This window comes from Gopherus evgoodei, chromosome 7, assembly GCF_007399415.2.
Source record: "Gopherus evgoodei ecotype Sinaloan lineage chromosome 7, rGopEvg1_v1.p, whole genome shotgun sequence".
NCBI lineage: Eukaryota > Metazoa > Chordata > Testudines > Testudinidae > Gopherus > Gopherus evgoodei.
The window spans coordinates 55168721-55194804 of record NC_044328.1 but is presented as its reverse complement, the minus strand read 5'-3'; the positions used below and the strand labels follow the sequence as shown (position 1 = coordinate 55194804).

The following is a 26084-nucleotide window of genomic DNA, read 5'->3' as shown; positions in this document are numbered from 1 at the left end:
TAACAAGGAGCAGCAAAGAGGTGAAGCGCTATGCCCACAGCGAGTCAGTGGCAGAATCCCACTCCCCTGCCTCCCAGGCTGGCGCTAGAACAGCTGGAGTCCGCCTCCCAGAGAAAAACCTGGGTTCGAATGTCACGCTTGCCACAGTCCCTGCCCTGAAGTTTGATACCTATTCAACTAAGCTCCGTTTAGCACGAGCACTTCCAAGGTCTTTCAGTGCAGAGGGCATCGCTCTGCAGGCAGAAAACTCCTTTTCAATAACATGCTCTAACAACACTAGATACCTGCACACTTAAATACACTCGGACTAGGGCTGTTTTCTTAGCTGAACAAACATCGCTCTGATAAAGCCCGGCGCGACTTTCCCAGTAGAAGGCAGGAACCAGAAACCTCCCCTCCCACTAATCCCTCCAGCTGAAGAGCGCAGCTTCAAGGACCAGGAAGCCAGTGAAGGAAGCAGCTTGGTGTTGGTGCTTTTAGTGTACGGATGCTATAAATCTCCGGGGTCGGTGGGCAGGAGCCAGGAGGGGCTGACTGCAGAGCCTGCTCCATTGTCCCTGCCCAGCCTCCAGTAGCAGGCAGATCCCTGCAGCCCTTTAAATACCGAGCAGCTCTTCTGTGACTAGAGGAGGAGCAGGCTGGGCAGCAGGAGCGAGGGAAGTAGCGGCCAGTTGGCCAAGGACTCGCTGCCTCCCGCTCCCCAATCTCTGGCTGCTGCCTGGGAACACAAGATGCACGTGGGAAAAAGGTCACCAGCTGGCACCTGAGGACTTGGGACCGTGCTAGTGCTGCTGGGGGGCAGGGAGCCCGTGCACCCCGCCGCGGGAAGGGCAGACTGAGACAAGGAGCTGATCACCCTGCCGGGGACTGAGGGAGATGCGGGAGAGCCTGTGACTTTGAGGGACAAAGGATCCAGCCCAGCAGCTGAGGCCCCAAGACCCATGTATGGTAAGTGCTGGGGTTGGTCTGTAGGGGCCGAGGACATCCCTGGGCTAGGGGGGGCGTCAGGAATGGGGTGCAATCCAAGGGGAGCCAGTCAGGTGTAACTTGGGGCTCAGATCTCTGCCTAGGGCCAGTGTCCTTGGAACAAATGTGTGCAGTGGGGGTGCTGAGAGCCATTGAACTAAACTGTAAACCCCGTATGTGATGGAAACCACTTCAAGCCAGAGGGTGCAGCAGCACCCCTAGTTCCAGCAGCCCTGTCCCTGGGGAGGTCAGTGCTGGCACTGACTGGACACTTACCTGCCCAAGCACCAAGAAGAGAGTGATGCCTGGTATGGGGAGTGGGGCACACAGACGCAGCTGTTCTCCCCCTTTCATCTCCCCCTTCCCTAATGCCTCAGGGGACTGGCTACCAAACCATTATCAGCTGTTCATCAGCCAGGAGAGGGGGCATGTCAATACATGGCTAGGTCCCCTCCAGCACCCCCATGCCTGCATGAAGCTCATCCTTGTTCTTCTCTGATCTAGGTTCCTGTGAATCCAGTCTGAACTGAAATTTCCCTCCTCTTCAAAAATCCAGCCCCTTTCCACACTAATCCTCTCACAAACCACTTTCTAAACTTCCTGAGTTGCTGAAATCTCCAGGTTGCTTCTGTGCTGGGGGAGTGACCTGCTCCATCCTGCTAACATGCTCCTTAAATAAATAACAGAATAATGAACACTTTAGGAAAGTTTAGTTATGGATCCAAAGCAGAATTTGCAGCTCCAGCCCATCTCTAGTAACATATGTGAACATGAACCACTATACAGTTATTCAGTTCTCCTCCAGAACCCCAGATCTGAAGCACCATCCCTCTAATTCTCAGGTCTCCAACTTGATTTTTATTATATGCCATTGGTGATTGCTTTCCTATCAAATAATTGCTTAGATTCTGTTGTATGTAATGCATATAAGGCAGAGAGAGCAAACAAATAAGGAAATGTAAAAGCTGATAGATTTTTCAGAAAACACTCTGCACTTTTCTGTCATAAAGGTTTATGCTAAGACAAATGTGTAAACTATAATGAGAATGAAGAGAAAATACATTGCAGATCTGAGACTTGTGTATGAATTAAAATTTGTGAGGCAGTGCTGCCTGACTATATAAACCACAACAGAATTTATTTGGTATGGCATTGGTATGGTCATTTCTCAGGCTGCAGATTTACCAGAGAGTGGTGGGAAGGACGGGGAGTGGTAGGAGGAGAAAGCTTATATACACAGTTACTTCTGCAAATAATAAACAAGAGACTCTAAGCCTGAGGGAGACAGAAAATCCACCCATCAAAATATTATGCATGCTAAAATCAAGGGTAGTATCTTACACATGTTGATAGCTCATCCTTGCAAAGCCAGAGGTTGGAGGAGATTAGCTGAATATTCTAACTAGTTCTTTCCATCTCTAACTCCTATGCTCTATATTATACATACAGTACACCAATTTCTCATAAACATAGGTAGTTATTTAATCATACAAACATTTTTCTTCTTCACAACCAATCACACCTATCTTAATGGCTGTCTTTCTGATTTATGCTGCACTGTATCCTCCTTATCTATTGCCTAGTGCTGTTGGTCTAAACAGATAAGGCAAACTGCTTAAAAAAGACAATAAGCCAAATTCTACTTTAGATACAGGAGTGTGAATTCTAATCAGCTATGTTGAACCCCATAAAATTCCTGTGGATTTACCCAAATAAGAATAAAAGATGGATTTGCTGTCAATGGGTGGGGCAAGTGGGTCAGAAATGTTTAATGATGTGATTCAACAGTGAACAAATTAATCTCACTGAATTTTTGCAAACGTTAAGAGCTCATTCTCTTTGGATTTACTTCAATGCATTCCATGGATGGCTGTTGTAGTTACACCACACCACCAGTTGGTTTATTGTCACTGATGGTTGTGTGGATAAGGCTGCGTGGGCAGGCTACATAAGCAGAACACAGGATAGTTGGAAAGGGAGTAAGTGCTCGGAAATGGAGAGAAGGAAATACATTGAAAACAAAGAAATAGCAAAGAAGATAAGTGGGTTAAGCTTTTATGGCCCTTGAAATGCTTGTCCTTCTTTAATATATATACATGGAGAATAAAACCATGAAGCATACAAACATTTGCAGTGCAGATATTACACCTGTGGAACTATTTCATTTTTACCACTGCTCATTTTATCATGGAATTTAGCTAAAAGACTTACCTTCATCAGACACTTCTCATTCTGCTCTTCAAAAAGCAATGGATAAAGATTTGTACATTTGCCAGTTTTATCTACATGAGTGTTTCAGTGGAAGTTTATGAGTATGCTCTCTAAGACTAACAGGTAATGTGCATCTACAGAAGTTCTTTGCTCAAGAGTGAATTTCTGAGTTGCCAGTTTCCCCAAACTTCAAAGTTATGCAATAGTTAAGAAATTAGGTTACCAGTTTAGCACACCTAGACTTTCAAGAATAATATTAATCCACAGCAAACAGGCAAACGAGTTTCCTGTTTCCCAGAGTGATTATTATAATCATAGGCTGGATATGTTTTGGTTTCTAGACACACTATCTACAGATTATAAGAAAAAGATGACATTCATTGTTCTGAAAAGTCCATATGTTGGTTGATAGGAGGGGGAAGATATAAAAGCAGATTAAAAAATAAAGGAACAAAACAGAAGTATGATCACAACCTCTATTTAATCACACAGAGATCAGACTAGATGATCCAATGTTCCTTTCTGGTCCTAAAAATCTTTGAATGAATAGTTTTTGCTTGTATTGCCATGCAGGCTGCTGATTAAATACAGATCCCCTACCACACCTCAGGAGGAGATAAAGAAAAACAGGGAATTCATAAATAACATGTATGTGTGAAGTATAACCGGAGGTAGCACTACTAGAGAACCATTTATTCACTTCATACTATTTGGTCACTTTAAAATCTGAACAAATATTTTATCCAGTATTATTTACTGAAAGCAGACTGTGCTTGATGGTGTACAAATAAGACAGGATTCCTCTTCCTCCCATCACAAAAAGAGTTTAGAATCTAGTTCAGAACTTCAAATACAGCCAGAATAATTAAAAAACCAGAGAGAAGCCTGGTTTAAAATACCACCAAACTCTGGGAAAGTTCAGCTCCAGATCTAGACTTTGTGGCTCCAGCTCCAGCCCATGTGACCCCAAAACATATCACCAGGGGACAGCATGAACTTGAGAAATTTTGCAATGATCAGCATTGAAAGCCTTTGCAGAAAAAATGTGTTTTAAGGAGGGGGCTAAAAGCAGTAGAGGGAGGTTTTCTGGACCTTCAAAAGAAGAGAGAGCTAAAAGCCAAAAGGGAGGCGTGGAGAAAGTAAAAGGACACAACAGATACAGGTAGGAGGGAAGCGACTCCATAGGTGGAATTCATCACTTACAAAAAGTGAGGCATAAGAAAAGGAAATGCAAGGAAGCCTCATATAGGACACCAAGCACATTCAGAGCTCACCACACCTTCAGTGATCAGAAGGAATTGCAGTGTTGTGGCCACTCCCTCTTTTATGCCCTTGGAATGCTATACAAGGGAGGGGATGAGAGGCCCCATTGACCATGCTCGCTAAAAGATTTAGGGGACTCTTGTTCCTACGTGTAAGAAGATCTAGAGGCCACACTGAAGGAAGTGGCTTTACACCACCTCAGCTCCTCCCTCTATTCTGGGGCTGCGGACTGACATTTTAGTCCCCATCTCAAGTTAGAGCAGCCTGAGGGGTTACCTTGCAATGCTCCCAATCGCCCTGGACTGTTCTAGCAGCCAGGAACAGCCAGGTGTAGGAATGCATCCTTCCCCACTAGGAATCTAGATGGCATGCCACTTGCACCAAAGACTCCTGCTTGGGGTGGCATACCACTAGCTATGGTGACTCTGATTTCCAATGGAGTTCCTGGTCTGGGAGGGGGTGGGGTTGTAGTGGGCCTTGTGGTCTCTTTATGGCTTCTGTATTCCAGCAGAGATGGTGTAAAGTAGCCCTGGGGTACGAATGAATTGGGTCCATTATCAATATCTAACTCTTGTTCTTTACTGACTAAGAGATCCTCATCAAGGAATCTCTGCATATTCATCTTTAATTAAAGGCATCTTTGATATTTTGATACATTATCTTCCATTTTTGCTGGCTATAAAATTGCTCCCTCAAGGTTTCATTTTCATCTTAAGAAATCAGGATTCAGGATACAACTTTTAGATGATATACCTGAGTTGATCTTTCCAGATCAAAAAACATACATATCCTCTAATTCTGTTTTGTTGTTTCTAAACTTCCTTTGTACTAAACGTTCTTTGTTTTGTTTCATTTTTAAACTATGTTTTGCCTTTTTCTTCATTTGGAAACACTGTCTCAGCTGAACATTGAAGTAAAGGGAAACAAATCAAAGTAATGGTATAATATGCTGCCAGGTATTTCACCCTACACTGTCTGGGCTGTTTTTCCTGTAACGGGAGCACTACAAAATCTCTCATGGTAATTGGAATAAAAATAAAAACACTTTGGCATTTACTTATATTCTATGCAGGTTCTTATTCCATGCTCATCACCATAGTATCTGATCACCTTCCAGTAGAGTATTAAGAGATGTAACTAATATCTATCAGGTGGTGTTAGGTTCTCCCATCCACTATCCAAGGGAGTGTTTTGTTTTGGTAGGTTTCTGTTAACTATAAGTTGCTATATATTTATGTTAGAGAAGGCAGGTCAAAGAAATGTGCTTTGTAGCTGGAGTGGAAGATGGTGAAGGTTTGTGATGGTCCTTAGTTTCTGGAGGAGTTCATTCCAGTCTCAGACTGGCCCCCCAAGAAAACTCTTGAGGGTCAAATTCTATTTCCGAAGTTTCAGCCAATAAAACTGACAGTGAAATAACAGATCCATTCTCATCAAATCTTTCAGCAAACCAAAAAAACTGTAAGTTCTTGGTCCTAGGAGCATTTTCTTAAATTTAAATATTCCTGGCCAAAAAACCCTATATGTACTGATGATCCCACTTTGTATGCTTTCCTGTAACCAGAACAGGTAGCTGCTGTGGCTGGAGGTGTAATAGGAGGAATCCTTTTACTGATCCTTATTGGAATAGCAGCGTACCTGCTTTGGAAGAAGATATGCCTCTTACCTTCCTATGAGGAACTCACAAATTCAGTCACACCAACACATCCAGATGCCAGTCTGGAAGATCAGACTTTAACCCAGCCATCTTCTGTAATTCAACCAAAAAGCATAAGGTAAATAGACGTCTTTTTCTTCCTATGGGCTACTGTTTATAAAGCTACATACTTCTCTACCTGCCAAAGGCCCAAATGTGGGACACAAGGTCTGACAGAAACCCAGAATGAAGTGGGGAAAGGGGAGGAAATCAATCATGTAGGAAAGGTAAAATACTGTGTAATTCATTCCTTTAGAGTAAGTGACTGTTACTGCAACCTCAGTTCAGTAATTCTTTTTTTCTGATGTATATGATGGAATGTAATTTAACAATAAAAAGGTAGGGAAATGAAACTTATGTGGACCATGGATAACTTTGTTGGTTCTCAAATTCTGATGTGCTCAATCTCCAAACAAAAAAGTTAAATTGATTCTTTTTTTCTTTGAAGCATTAATTAAAGAGAAGGAGAGGGGATCTGACTGACAGTTTATTGTATGTAAGGTGCCCACCATATTGAGGGCCACAAATCCCTGACTGGGACCTCTAGGTGCTACCCTCATACAAATAAATAACGTTCTATAATTTTTATATTGGTTAAACAAGGGGTATTGCATTATGAATCACTTCCACCTAAGAACTAATGCATCTACAAACAATTTCTGCAAAACTATGGAACTACAACTAAATGTATTATTCTCTGATGGAGTTTGGTTTTCTTAGATAAACTGGAAGAGTTGTTTGTTGTTATTCTGAGCAGAACTAGAAGCGTTCCGTTCATCATTCCACCAAAATTTCATGGGCGAGACTGGTTTAACCTGACAAATGGAGAGCAGGTTCAGGACGACAGTGACCCCTACGTGACTCCGGAGTCTGGGCCCCGGTGTTCTTTTCACTCCTTGGGTATGATGACACTGCAAAGGTGGGACAGATTATTGGAAAGGAAGCTTGAGTATTGTGCAACACATTTGAGGTGCAAATATTATACCCTACAATTGTTATCTGGCCACACTCTGGAGTGATATTGCTTATCTAAATATATAATATCACAAAGTGTAGATACACTATGGTATTCTTCAGTAATAGCCCCAAACACTATACTGTATGTTTAGAAAGGAATTGGGCTAGACTGGGGCCACCCCTTACACTGTTGTACAAGGCCTAGGGTAGAGCACAAGAAACAAGTCTTTCCTTGAATCTTCGAAATAGGGACAACACCAGGGCTGCTTGGGGCTAGTGTCTGGTCAGTGCTAGCATCTCCCACAAGGGGCGGACATGGCCAGTTGCAGAAGGGAGCATATGCTGCACTCTGGAGGGCTGTAACAAACATCAGCTACATTCCCCCAGTAGTTGTCCACAGCAGAATCACTACAGAAGCCTCCATAACAATATTAAGAAGAAAAGAGATGAGTCTACAAACTCTTCTCAATCTTTGAGGAAAAAGGAATTCAAATGCAGAATTTATACACAGAGATAAACTGTGAATAAAGAAGAGCTTTACATGATTTCCCTAAAGAGGCAGTAGCTGTAAGAAACACTGCTGTAGTCTGAGGTTAACTTGCTTGGTTTTGTTTTTTATTTTGCAAAGCTGGAGCGTATGTCATAGGGTCTATCAACCCAGAGCTGTACAAGTTCCCTGAAGACAAGAGCGAGACAGACTTCTCTGAGTGCAACATTGGCCGTCTTTGGTTCTCAGTGCAATATGAGCAAGAGGCTGAAAGGCTTCTCGTCTCCTTGATTAAAGCTAGAAAACTGCACCCTCCTACAGATTCCTGCAGTCCCTTTGTGAAAATTTATCTGCTGCCTGATGAAAGGCGTTACCTTCAGTCCAAAACCAAACGCAAAACACTCAACCCTCAGTTTGATGAAAATTTTATTTTTCAGGTACTTGCCTTTTAACTTGAATGGTACATCTGATGTGTCACTCTGGATGTCAGGGAAACAAGATCACTAGGTTGTGTAGCCTGGAGGTCTGTGTCATCTCAGGGCAGACCTTTCCCAGCACATACATTGTCACAATGCTGTCTAGCTGTTAGGCAATTTATTATTATTATTTGTGCTGCCAGGGCCAATTAGGGGTGTGTGTTCATGTTAGGCACTGTAAAAAACACAAAAGAGATGGTCCTGTAGCCCAACAAATGTACAAGCTAAATCAAACAAATCTTATTTGATATTTCATCTACACTATTTGGTTTGCACCATTTTGTCCCAAGTAGCATAGATACTGGCATCTTCATTTCTGATTTTTTATAATATATTATGTTTATCATAGTATCAGAAGGGTAGCAATGTTAGTCTGTATCTGTAAAAAGTGAAAAAGAGTCCTGGGGCACCTTATAGAATAACAGACATATTGGAGCATAAGTTTTTGTGGGTGAATATTCATTTCATCATGCAACTGACATGCATCTGACGAAGTGGGTATTCACCCACAAAAGCTCATGCTCCAATACATCTGTTAGTCTATAAGGTACCACAGAACTCTTTGTCTATGTTTATCATAGTTCTCAGTGCATTTATACACAGAAAATACAACCTCAAAAGCCAGAAGCAGCAGTGGGCATACTGGGATGCAGATTATCATAGCTATTTTGCTAATAAGAAATATAAATATATATCCTATTTTAAGTACAGAAATTACATGCCCTAAAATATTTCAGAGATATATGCATCACATGTATGGTAATGATAAGTTACAGAGCTATGTAATAAATTATATTGTTATATTGAAATGTTCTGCCTACTTTTGTACAGGTTTCTAGTAAGACATTGTATCAACGGACTCTGAAATTCTCAGTCTACCATGTCGATAAACAGAAAAAGCATCATCTCCTAGGCCAAGTGATTTTTCCTTTGAAAAATGAGACATTAACTGGTGACAGCAAACTAGTAATTTGGAGAGATTTGGAAGCAGAAAACCTGGAGGTAGGCAATTAATTAAAGGGTAAATTCATTAGGCAAATACCACTCTGTTTTGTGTTTTTGAGCTTTGGCCTACTGGGGAGACCAGGGAGTTTTACAGCACATATGTAGTACCTGCACATGGGCACAGATGAGGCAGAGGAAGGCAAGATCAAATATGGGATTGTTTTTGTTAAAAGCTAGGGGATTAGAGTTTACCAAAGGTCTTAACATGCACCGTGGGGGAGGGAAGTGTCATGTGCAGCACTATAACACTTAATGCTTCCCATCACAGTGTTTAGCACAGGAATGAAAAGGCTGCATCTGCACACAGCTATCTCCCCAATGTCTAGGATGAGGCATAAAAGCTAAATGAAAAAACACCTGCTGCCGTTTGCTTGTGTTATGAATTAATGGGGACACAAGAAAGGCCCAGCACAAAGCAGGATGAACAATGCTGTATCCCAAATGAGGAGGAGGGATGGGAATGCAGGAAAGCTGTTGGCTGGCCTTCAGGGAAACCTTTTTCATGTGTGTTAATATGACTCAGTGGGTAATACTTTCATAGCACAAGAAGACGGTTTGACCACCATTTATGTAAACCCAGAAAAGCCAGAAACTTGGTTAGTGACAATTCTGAGAATACTTCATCCTGTTACAATGCAGAGTTACAGTATTACTCCTGCTGGTGCTGGGGGACTGGGAGGAGGAGGAGATGGCTTCCTGCCTTGGGGGGGGGGCGCAGAGAGTGAGTGTATAGGGGTGGCAGGGTGGGAAATGACACCTTGATAGTGTTGGGTGGATAGGAGGCACAGCTGAGACTAGGATCCAGAAAGAAGGGCCAAATCCTGTTCACTGATGTAAATAACTATTTATGTGAATAAGGGTAAGCAGGTTTTACTGGGAGGGATAAAGCCAAAATCTCCTGCAAAGAACGATAGAGCAATAATCACTATGTAGGCAATTATACTAGTGGCCAACTGTTCCTTTCAATTACCCCAGCAGTGAAATACAGAGATGCTAGAATTCATTTCCCGTTCCTAAAGTGGCAGAAATCACTGTTTTCCAATATATCTGACTGAAAAGAAAGCCTTTTAAATGCATTTTAATAGTGACCTTCCGCTTCCAAAGCCTCCTTCAGAGTACGGCGATATCCAGTTTTCTCTCAGCTACAATGACTACCTGGGCCGTCTCACTGTAGTGGTGCTGAGAGCGAAGGGATTAAAATTCCAGGATGAGAGAGATGCTGCCAGTGAGTATTACCTTCCTCTGTTACTACCCCTGGATTCCTGCTCTGGTTTGCTTCTTCCTGGCCCATCTTCACAGTGCTTACGTTAAGTGACTCCACTGAACGACCAAACACCAGGGAGATTTAATTTCTGCACAGAAGCAAACTGTGTTGTGTTCCGGTGCTAACTAGATTCGGATATTTGCTGTTTGCATATTCATTGGGTGGGAACCTGGTTTACAGAGAGGAGGGAAACTAAAGGAAGGCAAGACACTTGTCAAATCTCATTGTGTCCTGCTTTCTGCTTTGCCTCCATTACAACCTGAGGAAGCTGCAGGTAGAGCATTGGACCAGTGAATCTGCTGTTACGGTTGAGAGAGCATGTCCTGGACAAAGCCTGTATTTCTGAAGTTAATGTTCAGCCCAGAAGCAAATGATTTTTGGAAGGTATAATTCCGGCATAATTCTGTTGGGCCATTTTAGAGATGTCCCTGGGATTTCAGCACGTAGACTGAAGGCAGACTAGGGCTCAATATGCAAGGAAATCTTTTGAACATGTCCATTGCTCAAGACAAATATTGATGGCAAGAAAAAGGACAGCAGATAGAGGAGGCAGGAAACATAGCTTTGAACGAGTATACAGTCACCATTGAACTTTCAAAGCATGAAAAATGTATATAGTTTTAAAATGCATATTTGTGTAACAGCACTAATATAGCCTGTTAGTAGATGTTTGCTGATTAGGTAATAGCTAGCAAGACACAGAAATTCCCTTAGCTTTAGGTCAGATCATACCTTTTCTTTTTAGTAATTTGAAATCTCCATGTGCTAAAATCACACAGGCTCATTAATTAAAGATAGCCATTTTTTCCAGTATGTAGATCCAATGTGAATCAAAGCTTCTGTTTTGGCACATCTAGATAAATAGGGCCTGACCTTTAAAATAGGACTCAATTGGGCCTCCATTTGTGGGAGGCATAATATTGTGTCTACAAATAAGGAGGCCTGTGGGATTGTGCCTGCATTTAACTGTGGCTGCAAATGGTTTGCCCTGGTGTCCTTGGCCAAGCTTTACTCCCCCAACATCCTTTTATGTGGTGAATATCAGCTGGTTGCTGTCCTTCAGTCTAGCGGGAAAGTTGGGGTGGGGGCTGCATTTCAGAGTTGATGTACGTAGAGATTGGCCCCAAAACCCACAGATCCAAACACCCTGAATTGGTGGATATTCAAATACATCTCTGAATCCAACAGTGTCCGTCTCTAGTGATTTGTGAAGAGATCGGGGATAAAAGGAGCCATATCAATGTAAAAGATTTTCTCTTACAGTTGAGTACAGTTTAATTTTCTCTATAGAGATCGTCAGTAGCTGTAATTATAAAGTGCGTAGAGTGACAGTCTCATTGATGGAGAAGAACTGTCTTTGTACAAGATATCTATAAACATCCAGACAGTGGGACTCATGCTATTAACCCCAGAATAAATGCGCTCTCAAAAATTGTTATAATGTCACTAGAGATGAATTTTCCTTGTTTGGGCCAGGAATGTTGTAAGAGGAGTTGTACAGTAGTAGCACTGAAAATACCCATCTTTCAAGTAAGCAAAGTCATGACCTAACTAGTACTGCCTTTGCACTAAGAGGTAAATAATGGACAGGCAGAAAGCAACTATTATAAATGGGCACTAGAAAGCGAACAGACAGCTAAGATAAGGATATTTATACAACGGACTTCCAGGAGATAAATTGCAAATGAGATGAATGCAGGGTCCTGAGGTTGGAAAAGGTCAAGGCAGGGGTTCTGAGAGAGAGAGAGAGTGAGTGAGTGTGTGTGTGTGCGTGCGTTCTCCTCTCACATTTCATCTCTGCTCCGGCCCAAAGTGCAGGACTTTAAATTGTGCAGCAGTGAGAGTCAGATTAAATTTCTGTCATCACATTGGCCATTGAGCTGCTGTGTTAATTTGATGCCAGGCTCTTGCACATTATTGTAATAATCAGTGCATTGACGGGGCTGTGGAAGCTCTCCAGGAGGAAGAAAGGAAGGAAGGAAGGAAATGCTGTCAATAAGCAATTCCCCACAATAAATGTCTAATATTTAAAGACCTTTAAACAAACAGCCCTTATTTCCTTTGATAATGTCCACTGCTACAGCCGACTTAAAGTGACTGCAGATTCTCTGGCAAATCCTAAAGGGAAGAACTTGAATGAGAAGGCTCTTACATTTACAGTTGTATAAATATCCTTATCTTAGCTCTCTGTTTCTATACTGATTGTTGTTAATTATGATGATATGTATTACTATAGGACTTAGGATCCTCAATCATGGACCAGGACCCCAGTGTGCTAGGTGCTGTACAACCACAGAACAAAGAAAAGGTCCCTTCCCCAAAGAGCTGATCTTGGGAGCAAGGGCTTTGTATTCTATAGCAAGGTATAGGCCAATAAGGGAATGTTTACTGGTTGACTAAAACTTGAGTGACTGTAATGCTTGTGAAAATGAGGAGTGGCTTGATCCAGGCTTAGTGCAGGCAGTTTATGGGCTAACTTCTTTAAGCCAAGGCACACCACAATCAACATACCTCAACTGTTGTGTGAAAAGCCACTACTCTGATAAATCCATGGTCTCTCCTGAGCAGAAACTGCTGACTAACTAAGTTTGTGATGTGGATAAACCAGGACTAAAATGTTAATCTCCAAACTCCTGTTGGGACCTACTGACTTCCATTGATTTGAAGGGGAGCAGGATCAGTAAGTTACCTGAGATTTAAGTTGAACTCAGGTCCCTATAGATGAAAATCTCATGTACTAGCTACAGTGGGTCACAAAGCATCTAAAACATCATCTATAATTTACTTGAACTTCCAGCTGTCCTTTCAAAAGCTGATTCTCTAGCTATATGGATAATCCACAATGATACCAAAACAATTGTTCTTCTGATCAAAGAACATTATTCATGCAAAACCAAGATCTGAGGTAAAAGGAACTGAGAAATTACATTAACTCAAAACCAATTTACCAAGATTAAAAAAGAGATCGGATATTTATATGGAAATCAAAAATATTCAATTATTATATATCCAGTTGTCATAATTAATTATAACAACATTTTGGAAGGGATATTCAACCTTGTGCTTCAGGGTTTAAGTCAATCCCTAACCATAGAGACCAGGAGAAGATCTATGCCGGGTGTGTGTGTGTGTGTGTGGGGGGGATTCACTTACATTTGCCTATTGCTGCGTTTTTGCCCCTTCCTCAGAGACTGGATATTGGACTACACGGATCTTGGATTTGACTCAAAATGGCAATTTCTAGAGTTTATCTTCAAAAATTACTAATTGAGAGTGGGATTATGTTCTTATTCTGAAGATGATTGGGTTCCCTGTACCATTCCCCAGTGAATCAGACTGTTCAGGACTGAGCATAATTTTAATTATTTTGCAACAAAAGATTGGAAATGATGGTGGGCCTGGATTTTTTTCTGCTGTCTTCTCCCTGAATGGCAGGGAGTAAGAAACAGTTGCAGCAGGGGAGTTCTTATTTCTCCCTCAGGAAAACATTACTGTTTAGCCACTAAGATCAACCTTCTTCTATCTTGCCAGTGAATACTGAAGATGAAGAGAGAACATGGAATCATTTAGAGCAGGGGTAGGCAACCTATGGCACACGTGCCGAAGGCGGCACATGAGCTGATTTTCAGTGGCACACTACCCGGGCCCTGGCCACCATTCCAGGGGGCTCTGCATTTTAATTTAATATTAAATGAAGCTTCTTAAACATTTTAAAAGCCTTATTTACTTTATGTACAACAATAGTTTAGTTCCATATTATAGACTTATAGAAAGAGACCTTCTAAAAACGTTAAAATGTATTACTGGCACACAAAACCTTAAATTAAAGTGAATAAATGAAGACTCGGCACACCACTTCTGAAAGGTTGCCAACCCCTCATTTAGAGGCTGCTTTGGCTCTTATTTTCAAATGTTGGCTAAACAACACTGAGGAGCAGGGTCAGTCCAGACAGGAAGCAAGGGAGACTTTTTCTTGCTGCTCTTCCTCCACCTCACCCTTCTTTTTCTATTTGGCAAGGTCTCTTAGAAGAAATAATCAACCAAACAGAGACAATTTTAAATAGCCCTCAGCCACCTCTTTATTTCCCAACTGCCGATACCTTCCACAAATTTACCATCCACTCAAAGGAGTTTAAAAATTCAATGAGACTTAACTACCTGCTTAAGTACTGTCTGGAACAGGGATTCTGCCTTCCTGACTGAGGATCTAAATAGTCAGTGTACTTGCTAGATAATGTCAGTGCATACTGCCATCTTTCTGCATGTGTCATCAGGCTTTCATCTAATTAGTTTTATGACCTAATTTGTTTTAAATATAGTTTCTGAAATCATGAAATTGTTTTGAATTATCTTTATCCTTTTCTCTGAAGTGCCCCTGACATGTTGTTTTCTTCTCCTTGGAATTTTTTTTTCACCTCAGGTGTGTATATCAAAGTGTCCCTAATGAACCACAATAAATTCATTAAATGTAAAAAGACAACAGCTGTTCTGGGATCTCCCAATCCAGTCTATAATGAAACCTTCAGCTTCAAGGCAGACCAGATGGAGCTGGATACAGCAAGCCTGAGCCTGTCTGTGCTCCAGAGTGCTGAGGGAGACAGTAAGAAACAGAATTTACTATATCTGAGATATATTAAAGCTCTTCCTAGGTTCTTGTACATTTGCAGCAAGGCAAGGCTTACTCTTGATAATTCTAAACACAGGAGTGTCACAGTAACCTGCACTGATAACCATCAGGAGCTAATGGGCAGCCAGGTATTTCAGAAGCTGTTGTTTAGATGACTAAAGCTCCAGAAGAAAGATTAAAAGAGCTAACATTAAAAAAATGATTTTAAATACAATTCATATGTTAGGTGTCATTCATTCTATAGCCTTCTAATCATGTACATTTTTGAGTCTCACAATGAGAAAAATGAACAACAATCATTTTAGAGCCATTCACTAGTCTGTTTGGGTATGTTCCTTACATGTTTTTCAGAGATTGGATATATCTGGAATGTTCCTTGATATTAGATATCTAATGTGATATTAGAATGACATGTGGAAATTCTCCATACACATATTCATAAATCCAACACTTGCTTTACAGCAACATCAGTAAGAATGTAATCTAGACAGACAACAGCCTGTCATTTGAAATTTGAGTTGGGAAGGAGGAAATCCTGTTTTAAATCCTGTTTGAGATTAACTGAAACTTTAAATCAGCACCAGAACTGCTGCAATCTAGTCAATTTCTGTATATTAGCAGCTGCATTCTGCTCTTTCTCTAGCCCAAGCATGAATTCAGTATTGAAACACAAAAGCTTTCATGGAGTTACCATATAAAATGTTGAGGTGAATGGACTGACATTGGGGGATTGGTAATTGCCTGCATTCTGATTAAGATGTAAATGTATAACAGTTTTTATGTAAGGATCTTAAAAGTGCTTTACACACATTAATACATTTCTGTGAGGCAGGTTCAGATGATCATCCCCATTTTACATATGGGTAATTGAAGCTTGGAAAAGTTAAGTGATTTGCCCACTGTCACAGAGTCATTGGCAGAGCCAGAAACAGAATCCAGATCTTCTGACTCCTAGTCAGATGCTTCACTAACTAAATATGCTTCCTCCATGAGCCAAAAGCTTTTCATCTTTCAACCTTGGTCTGAATCCTAGCCAAGTTGGTGGTGACCACAGCAGGGCACATCTTTGAAATAAATCTCTGCATGGAAGGTTTTGAGGATATAAAGATTGGTCTGCCCAGAACAGTAGCTCTGACTGGCAGTAAACTGTGAGTGACGGAACAGGCTGAAGCTGATCTGACTGGGTGTGCGCCACCTGCAATATCTCCCAACAGTTGAGTCACTGGTGGGAACTCTGCAGTGGTGGGGGTGATCATCTTTAATGTGTATATACTGAGAGAACACTATATCCCCAGAACTACAGCACACACTTTGGAAATTTTGATTAAAAAAAAATACTCTCTTATTATACAGACAGTAAAAGAAATGCTGTTGTTCCACTCCTAGGTAAGGATCTAGCCAGAACAGAGTAAGGGTGCTGGCCACTAACTACATTCTTTTTTTCTATGCAGAAACCCACCTACTGGGTCGTGTAGTGGTTGGGCCCTTCATGTACACAAGGGGCAAAGAGTTGGAACACTGGAATGAAATGATCAGCAAGCCCAAGGAGCTGGTTAAACGATGGCACGCCCTCTGCCGCAACACCTAATTGAGCAGCATCACTCTCTCTGAACAGCACCTGAAAGACGAGGACTCCTTTAAAATGTAGCAGCTCTCATATTTTTTCTGAATCCAAAGACACGCACAGAAAACTTTCCCACCATTTAATCTCTGCAACCAGCCAACAACTTAAAATTTATCCTCCACTAAACATACAGAAAAGTCAGTCTCTCCTTGGCTGAAACAGAGTCTTTCCTCTCCCTCCAAAATGTTTTTCCAGTACTGTTTCGTCAACATACAGTATATCACACAAAGCAGAAAGACAAACACGAGTACCCTAATCCCGTGACCAGTTATTTGAGCTGCTAATCTTGGCCATTCATTTCCTCATTTGGACTGAATGCCAAACAAGCTACAAATAGTCCTTAAGGATACTGGGCCTGATTCACCACAGCACTACTTCAGTTCTAGACTAGTGAAGCTTTACTGAAATTAATGGAGTGCCACAGGCATAGAACTGAAGTAACATAATAGGGTCAATCAGGCCCAAAATATATATATCAGCTGAATACAGTAGGCATTGTAAATATTTGAATTATCCAGAACACCTGCTTTATATTTCAAATTAGTGTAAATTTGATTCTGGTTTATAATGACCCAGCAGCCGTAACATATTTCTGTGAATCTCAAAATAACATACTTCTATCAACAGTTTAGTTGAATGTCTGCTATTGACTCCAAAAACACACCTTCTGGTGACACTGAAGACAAGGTAAAAGTATTGAAAATGTTGGCTAAAATTCTGATCATATTACAGCCTTGATAGCGTAAACTCTGGCAGAATGAAACGGTGGTGGTGGTGGTGATTCCTTCATTTCTTTATTAAGTAAAGTGGATCAATTATATTTTAATTAGAATAAAAGCAACAGGACAGCCTCACTTCTTGATGGCTCACCTAGGACTTGAACACAGTACTTTTTACATCCTAACCTAAAATCATAAGCCAGACCAACAAACTGCCTTCTAATGCAGCATTTAGTACGATATGTTTCAATCAGCATTGTAATCTTTGCAGTTGAGATAAAACAGGCTTCCTTTCAAACCGGATACAGTGTTAATTAACCTAATATGTCAAAAGTAGAGCTCTCTTGAGAACCAGAGCACTTTTCCTTTTGAAAACATTGCTGCTGTCTGAAGGTGGTAGCATGAATGTCTGAAATGGGCAGTAGTACAGAAGGTTCAAAATCTGCCTGAGCTCTCAAGTGAAATATATTGGGGGCTTCAATCTAATTGTGAGAAGTCATGTGGGAGCCTCATATCTCATAGTTTGTTATGAATAGCAATGTGTGTACAAGAGAGGTCCAATATTGGTGAATCAGGGATGAAGACATATTGGACTGGTTATGTAAAGAAACTTGTAAAGTACCTGACCACACTATGTCTGCCTTGAATCAGTACTGTTAAGTCCTCAGAACTTTGAATAGATCTGGTTTCCCAATTTTATTCCCCAAAAGCTGTTTTAAAAACAGTCTAATATGCAGCAAGTCTGATTTGAGGAGGAAAACAATATGACAGTGTGCTAACCTATGTTGTTACAGTAAAATTGTAACAGACACTAAAATTACTCTTTGTGCATCCCCCCCTTAAATTAGTAAAACCTAACTAATTTGGCTGTAAATGAAGGTGAACAATAATGTGTTTCAGTTAGTTAGGTTTATGGTGTGTGTTTATGTAGTTTTAATTTGTAATGTACTATATCTGTTAATATAAATGCTGCTAGGCTAGGAAACAAAGGATTTTTGTTTCTTCACTTGCACTTTTCAAGTTGACAGCACATCCACCTCTTTCTCGCCGCACAGTATCCTGTATGTAATAAAAAAAAATACATTGCACCAGTGCTGTCTCCTTTATTTATGCTTCTTATACATTACAGAATGACGAGTGCTGGGACAATGTAAGGTTTGTTATTCACTGATTCTAAATAAAGTGATGGAGAAATGGATCTGTGGGGATTAAAGGATACTCATCAATAACCTTGCACTTGGGCTGTTGTCATGGGTGTTGGAATTGCTGTTCAAGGCTAACCTGAGTAACAGGAGTTGGAAAGGTCACATCTGATTCCTCACTAGAGAATGCTGTTGCTTGAATACAAAGCCACAAAAAAGAGGCATGACAGAACTGGGGGCAGATCCTTAGCTCGTGTAAAATGTCATAACTCCATTGACTTGAAGTCGGTGGTGCAATGGCAAGTCACACCAGCTGAGGTTTAGCCCAATGGTCTTTTATTGTCCTTGAGAGAGGTTTATGATGGAGTGAAGATAAGGAATGAACAGCAATACTTACCAGTCCTCAATCACTTTCCTGGCTGGAATCTCTTCACTTCCTAAATATGGAAAGCACAAATACTCACAGTTGAATGTAAGCGAATGAAACAATTAATCCAGATCCCAAAAGTAGATAGAAAAGAAGAAACAGAAGCTATGAGTTAAGTTTGTATAAGATGCAACATCTTTCACAGTATTTCCTATCACTATGCCCCCAAATGAGAATTGCTTATTCAACAGTTGTTCTGCAGTTAGCATGTAGAGATGCATACCTCCCTTTGAGTCATTCTCTAGCCATATCAACACAGCTCCACTATGTAAATTACATATGTCATAGGATGAGATAATCCTTTAAGGGGTTTGGCGCTTACACACAGGGTCATGAATGTAGGGCCGGGGGAGGGGAGATGGGGTGTGGGAAGGAGTGCGGGGTGTGTGTGGGGGTGCGCTGTGCAGGAAGGGGCTCATGGCAAGGGGTTGCGGTGCAGGAGGGCTGCTGGATGTACGAGGGGGCCCAAGGCAGGAGATTGGGATGCAGGAGGGGGTGCGGAGTGCGGGGGGGCTCAGGGCAGAGGATTGGGGTGCAGGGCAGGTGTGGAGTGCAGGGGATCAGGGCAGAGGGTTGAGGTTCAGGAGGGTGCAGCAGGGGGCTCAGAGTAGGGAGCTGGGGGTGCAGGGAGGGATGCAGACGGTGGGAGGGGGCTCAGGGCAGGGGGTTGAGATGAAGAAAGGGTGCGGCAGAGGGCTCAGGGCAGTAGGTTGGGATGTGGAGTGCAGGAGGGGTGTGGGCTCCGGGGTGGCAGCAGCACGCAGTGGGGCTAAGGCAGGCTCCCTGCCTGCTCTGGCCCTGCGCCGCTCTCAGAAGGGGCCAGCCCCATGTCCCAGCAGCCCAGGTGGGGGCAGAAATCAGACGGCTCCGCGCGCTGCCCTCAACTGTGGGCTCAATGCCCCCTCTTTCCTCCCCCAGGGGCCACAGGGACATGGTGCTGGCTGCTTCTGGGAGTGGTGCAGGACCAGGGCAGGCAGGGAGCCTGTCTAAGCTCTGTGGCACCATGAGAGTGGCAATCGCGCAGGCCGGACCCCAAGCCCTGACAGCCTGGATCCGGCCCACAGGCTGTAGTTTGCCCACCCCAGACTTACACTCATCCATACCAAATCTAAACTGCCTTCCCAGATGATGGCTTTTTGAAGTTAGGCATTAGGTGTTTGCTTGGAGGTCACCTGATCCTCAGATAATAGGTGATGCTTCTTATAAGAGGGGCCTTCTCAACCAGTGGACAAAAGACCTGCAAGGAGCAGGAAGGCTCCTGCAGGAGACGCAGGGTTAAGACGACCCTGGAATGCGTCTTTCCACACCAGCCAGATGGAAAGGCCTGGCTGGAGCTTCTTGCTTTGGGGGCAGGGAGAAAAGTCCTAGGAACCATTGAGTCTAGCAAAGGGCTTTAAGAACTGTTGAGCTGAAAAAAGGCTGGTTTTGATTTCAATTTACATTGAACTGTGATGATATGTTAATAAACTGGACCCCAAGGGGTACTGTTTGACAAATGAGAGCCTAAGTCCAGTAACTGAAGAGCTCAACTGAAGAAACTGAGGCAGTGGCAGGGCTCAAAGCCAGATTGGGTCAGGCCCTCTGCAACATTCATCTTACACTGTGAAGCATTATCGTAAAGCATAGGTTGTGATGGAAAGGACAATCAAGAGAGTTTTTAGAGTCAGAGATGTGTACCTATGAGTGCCCCATAGGCCAGAGCTGAAACACAACACAATAATTTCTCAGCAACTGTTTTTTTGTAACAGTGAGTTATGGTGATTGTGTATGCAAGGCTTAGAATAGTGCTGTTTCACTTGTCTCTGATGACCAATTGCTGTACGTAACATTATATTCTCATCTCAGTGCAGAAGGAACAGACCTTGAAGTTTGCTAAGGTCCTATTAGATCCATATTCAGGGTTTATGAACAGAAGAGAGAGAGATAGAAAGTACTTCAAATTTAAATACAGCAAAAGAAAACAGCAGCAAAAGATGTCTGAAAACAACTCCATGTGAGGCTTTGCAGACAGGCAGATCCTACCGTCCCTGCATAATCTAAAGCTTATTGTTCTACTAGTGCCCGATTCTGAATTCATAGCAGCGTGTGGATTAACTCCATTACCTTAAGCATAACACTTGAGTATTACTTATCTTACAGAGACTGTGGTTCTTTGAGATATAATAGATGTAGATACTACTGAAGGTGTACACACATCTCATGAGTGCAAGGCTGGAGATTCTTTACTAGTAGTGTCTGTTGGAAGTGCACATCCACTCTCTGCCTCCTCCATGTGGGGCACAAAGGATAAGAATCTCCTTAACTTGTAGGGAGCAGTCTCTGTCGGTAGTGATGAACCAGCTGACATCCTAGCCATCAGGTGCAACTGTGGGCCTAGATGTGGTATCTGACCTTGATTCTGAGATAGCCTGTCTGGACAAGGTTAAAGATGAGTGGGAGGCCACCCAGACATCTATAACACTCTAATAAGCCAAAACTGTCTTGGCCAGTATGGGACTATGATGACGACTGAGGCCTTGTCTTGTCTGATCTTGGATATTATCCTGGAGATCTGGGGACGTGGGGGGGAAAGGAATCTTTGAGATTATCGAAGGAGAAAGGTGTCTGATAGGGAGCCCAGGTTCACGTGTTCTCTGGAGTAGAAGTGCAAACATGCTTGGTGTTGACCTCTGTGACAAATAAGTCTATGATGCAGGCCCCCACTGACAGAATATTGGGTCTAGGATCGATTTCTGCAGTGACACATGTGGTTGGTCATCATTGTCTGCTCAAGAAGTCTGCTAGGTTGTTGGTAACCATGGAACATGTAGAGCTAGTGGGGCTATCCGCAGTTGATAACTGCATATCCACAGCTTAATGGCCACCTGGCAAAGAAGGGATGATTGAGTACCTCCTTGCTTGTTTACGGAGCGCATTACAGATGTGTCCATCAGGATTTGCACCGTGGAGTTACATAGAACTGGCAGGAATATTATGCATCCCAGTATGAACATCCTGGAGCTAAGGCTGTCATGTGAGGTTTCAGGTTGTCCTGAGACGTGTCTTTGCATCGCTAGTAGTTCAGGTGGGCACCCCAATCTGTCCTTCAAATGTTCATGGTAAGAGTTATCAGGGAAGGGACCAAGAATGGCATCCCTTCTCATAGTTCACCAGGAGTCCTAGCTGAGAGAACAGAGAAAGGATGTATTGCAAGGCTGTTGCAGTCTCCTGCTGGGACCCTCCCTAATCAGCGAGGTGTCCAGGTATAGGTGGACGTGGATTTCCTGTCTTCTTAAACACACTTCCAATATTGCCAAGCATTTCATGAACACACTGAGTACTGCTGAAAGTCTGAATGATAGAGCTCTATAATGGTTGGGCCACACTGTGAATTTTAGGTACTTCCTGTGAGCCAGGTGGATGGCTATGTGGAAATATTCATCCTGCAAGTCAAGAGCCAGAGCCACAAACCTGTCTTGAGCTTGGAGACATGTAATGATGGAGGCAAGTGTTACCATCCTGAACCTGAGATGGCATATATATTTATTGAATATGATCAGGTCTAGGATAGAATGAAGACACCCTTTCTTCTCTGGAATGAGAAAAATATCCTGGAAATGGAAGCCTCTTTCCCTCAACTCTACTGGGAACTCCTCAATGGCTTCTAGATAAAGCAACAAGAACAATTCTGTTTGTAGCAAGCTCTTGTAAGAAGATTCCCTGAAGAGGGATGAGGTAGCCTTGCGCAATAATCTCTAGTATCCACCTGTCTGATGTCATGGCAGATGACACATAGTGGAATGGGAAAAGGTAGCTTCTGAAGATTATGCTCTGTAGATTGGGTCTAATGTAGCTCTTGAAGGTCTTGTAAAATCTGCTGCTGTGTTGAAGGAGCAGGTTGTGTTCTACAGTAAGAGGAAGGCTGCTGCGACTTGGGCTCTTCTTGATGTGATATTCTATGAACTCTCATAGCTATTGCTGAAGACGTGACAACTTGTGGTATGCAACAGGGATGTAAACAGAGTCCTTCAGCGAGTGCAGAATGCCATCTTTCTTTTAAAACTAAAGAACTCTGAGACTTCAAAGAACAAATCCTCAATTGTGGCCTATAACTCTCTCAGTATGCCTAATGCTTGCAGCCACAGTGCTCTGTGCATGGTCACTGTGGTGGTTATAACCTCACTGCAAGTCTATTTTGGCCATCCACTGACCGTCCTTAATTATATCCTTAAGCCTCTCTCTGCTGTCATGAGGAAAGGTGTCACTCTGTCCCATGTGAGAACACTGTAGTTGGCCAGCACAGCCTGGCAGTTAGCCAAATGCTGCTGCAGTAAAGCAGAATGCAACCCTTCCTCCCAAGTCTTTCAGAGTCCTTGTCCTTAGGTGTTCTTCTGCTCAGTGTTGACTTCTCTTGTATGGCAGACATGAATATGGAGCTCAGGTTGGGGTAAGTGCAGAAGTACTCAAACCCCATAGGGGGAACCTTGTGCTTCTTTTTCACTTGCTTTGCTGTTGGTGTTACTGTGAGTGGCATTTGCCACATAGCTTTGACTGGGTCAAGGAGTCTCATCAATGGGAAGGGCAATCCTGGCTACACAGGAAGTTGACAGGATGTTGGACGGCTTGTGGGATTTCTTCAGTATGACAAACATATCAGTCTTGAGTTAATCTTGTCAATCACCACAAGGAGTTCTTGGGATACTTTAAAAGTCATCCAGTGCTAATATTGGTGCCAAGTACACTGCCTCATCCAGTGACAAAGAGGAGAGAATCTTCAGTGGGGCACTGATGGCAATGGAGGAGACCAGCTTCTTGATGCCTATGATGGTGGGCCTTCACTACCCAGTAGGGCCATGGTGACATGCTGTAGAAGTACAACTTGATTCAATGGGGGTTGGCCAGTCTGGTGCCAGTCTTGACAGGATGATAGAGATGAAGTTGGTCTTGGTTGTGTGATCGCAGATCTCAGGGGACAGGATTCTCTATTTGATGATGAGGAAAATGAATGCTCTGGTGACAGTGAGGAGCAAACCTCTTCTGGGGTGCTGGAGTCTGTACCAGTGCCATTAGGTATCTTGGTACTAATGGTGGCTCACATACAGGCCTAGCCCCCTCCACCAAGGCTGGGGTTGACACTGAGGGGTGCATCACTGCAGACAGGAATGGTACCAGCAGAGGCTGCTGTGACACAGACTCCTCCTCCTCCTCCCGAGTCCTTGACACCACATGAGGCTTAGCAGAGTCTTTTCCAGAGTCTTTGCTGTGTTTGAATATATGGGAGGACACTGAGCTCCTTTCTCAGGCTTCTTGATATTTGGAGCAGCCTCTGAGTGTCTGGCTTCAATATTGGAGGTGTCAATGCTGGCTTTGACACTGATGTTGAGGTGAGGTTGGTGCTGCAGGCATCAGCACCATCCACTGGCCGTACCAATTCTTTCCTAGGTGCTGTCTTAGGTGTTGCCTGCTGGATTAAGACGTTTTACCCACTGATAGGATTCTGGAGCTCGTTAATTAAGGTCTGATGAGACTTTCAGGGATTGTTCCAGAATATGGAGTTTTAGCCTCTTGTCTCACAGCTTGCACATTCTAGCAGAGAAGGACAAACAAACTGAGCATCTGCTCAGAATACATGAGTCCTCCAAGGCAAAAGAGACATCTACTGTGTCCATCCTTCAGGGGAATTAGTCCATCACAGGATGGACAAGGCTTGAAACCTTCAGATTTTGAGTTTAGCATGATAAGAAACCCTGTACAGGGGTGTGGTTGAAGGAAACATCAGATCAGCAGAGTTTGGGCGAGACAGACAGTTTGGATCAGTTCATGTAGTCAAATATACTGAAGAATATAGAAGATTTTTAAAAGATTTAGCCTAAGCTAAGACCTAGTGGGTTGGACTCTTGCTGCCCTTTATGCTCTCATATGGGAGCAAGAGAAGGCACAGGGCATACTTGTGGCCCCTACAGATACTTGTATTAAATAAAAAACCTTCTAGTGTGGCACACTTGAGGTCCCAGTGACAGGTACTTGAAGAACAGTATGTTTCTCATTTGTAAGCAACTATTTACATCAGACAGCAAAGAAAATTGTGTCTGTTCAGTATCATCTCAGCTCAATTGTATCACTAGATTATAAACAAACATTTTCTCTATTGCATCTGACAGTTTGACTCATTAGGAAATTAATTTTTCCTCGAAACAGCGTTGAGCGGTTTGAAAGGTCCAACCAATTCCATAACAGTCCATGGGAGCTCAGTGGAGTCATGTTTACTGGGAGGGAGATTGATGATAAATGAGATCAAGACCTGCAAAGACACAGTGAGAGAGAACAAGTCAAATTATATTTTTGTTCTGCAGCTTCTCCCATTGCCAATACTGCCAGATTCACCTTACGCCTGAGAAGAAACTACCAGCCCTTACTAATATATACATCATGGTATGGCTATCACTGCCTCATTTCCCCCTTCTATGCCTCTGTTTCACTCTGCTTGTAGAGTAACTTAGCCTTCAAAACTAACTAAAATATTCTCCTCTTCTGGGATAAATAAAAATTTAGAATAAAGTAAGTCCAAAATGCCACCATTCATGGAGGGCTACATAAACACCTTCCTGGGCTACAGCACTCTCCAAATCTGTGTGACCACAAACATCTCCCTTTGTATCAGGGGTTCGCCCTTCTTGCTGTCACAAACAGTCCTTGACTCTTTGTTTGGAGGATTCTCAGCATACCACTTCAAGGTGGGCTACTAAGATGTGGGGAACCCATCCTCCCTCTTCTACCATCGTCTCCAGCCTTGAGGCCCTAAGCTATGAAGCAAATATCCTTATCAGCCTCAAAAGGTTCATTTCACTCTTCCCTCCACATTACTTCCTGTACTTGCTTGCCTCTTGGGCCTCCAACTCAGCCTTTCCACAGCTTTCTCCAACTCCTTCTCAGCAGAAGTCCCACCACAGTTCTTGACCACACCCCAGTCACTGCAGATACCTGCCCGCAGCTCTGACTCTCCTCAGATATCTCCTCATCCTGAGAAAAGTGTCTTGCCTGTTCCATTTCCTTTTCCAGCAGGCCTTGCTCTCAGGCCTACAACTCCAATGGTCCTTGGACTACAAATCCCAGAATCTCCTTGATTTGCGAATTACTAAAAAAAAATTGTGTCACAGAACGAAAGGACAAATGGCAATGCACTGAAGTATGGGCAAGGAAGCACTTAAGACAAAAAAAGAGCATGATCATGGACTTGAAGACCT

The 26084-nt window shown here is 42.7% G+C and overlaps 1 protein-coding gene across 2 annotated transcripts; it reads left to right on the top strand.

The window, feature by feature from the left end:
- Positions 1–410: 410 nt before the first annotated feature.
- On the top strand, positions 411–18383 carry LOC115655503 (synaptotagmin-15-like). 2 transcript variants are annotated; one of them, XM_030571016.1, is made up of 8 exons: positions 411–948; positions 6007–6212; positions 6891–7033; positions 7719–8014; positions 8885–9055; positions 10163–10283; positions 14743–14922; positions 16401–18383. In XM_030571016.1, the coding sequence occupies exons 1-8, from the start codon at positions 946–948 to the stop codon at positions 16535–16537; spliced, it is 1257 nt and encodes a 418-aa protein (XP_030426876.1). In that variant the 5' UTR covers positions 411–945; the 3' UTR covers positions 16538–18383. The 2 variants fall into 2 exon arrangements, with proteins under 2 accessions (XP_030426876.1, XP_030426875.1); XM_030571015.1 differs by having other exon boundaries at positions 6002–6212.
- The last annotated feature ends 7701 nt before the right edge of the window (positions 18384–26084 follow it).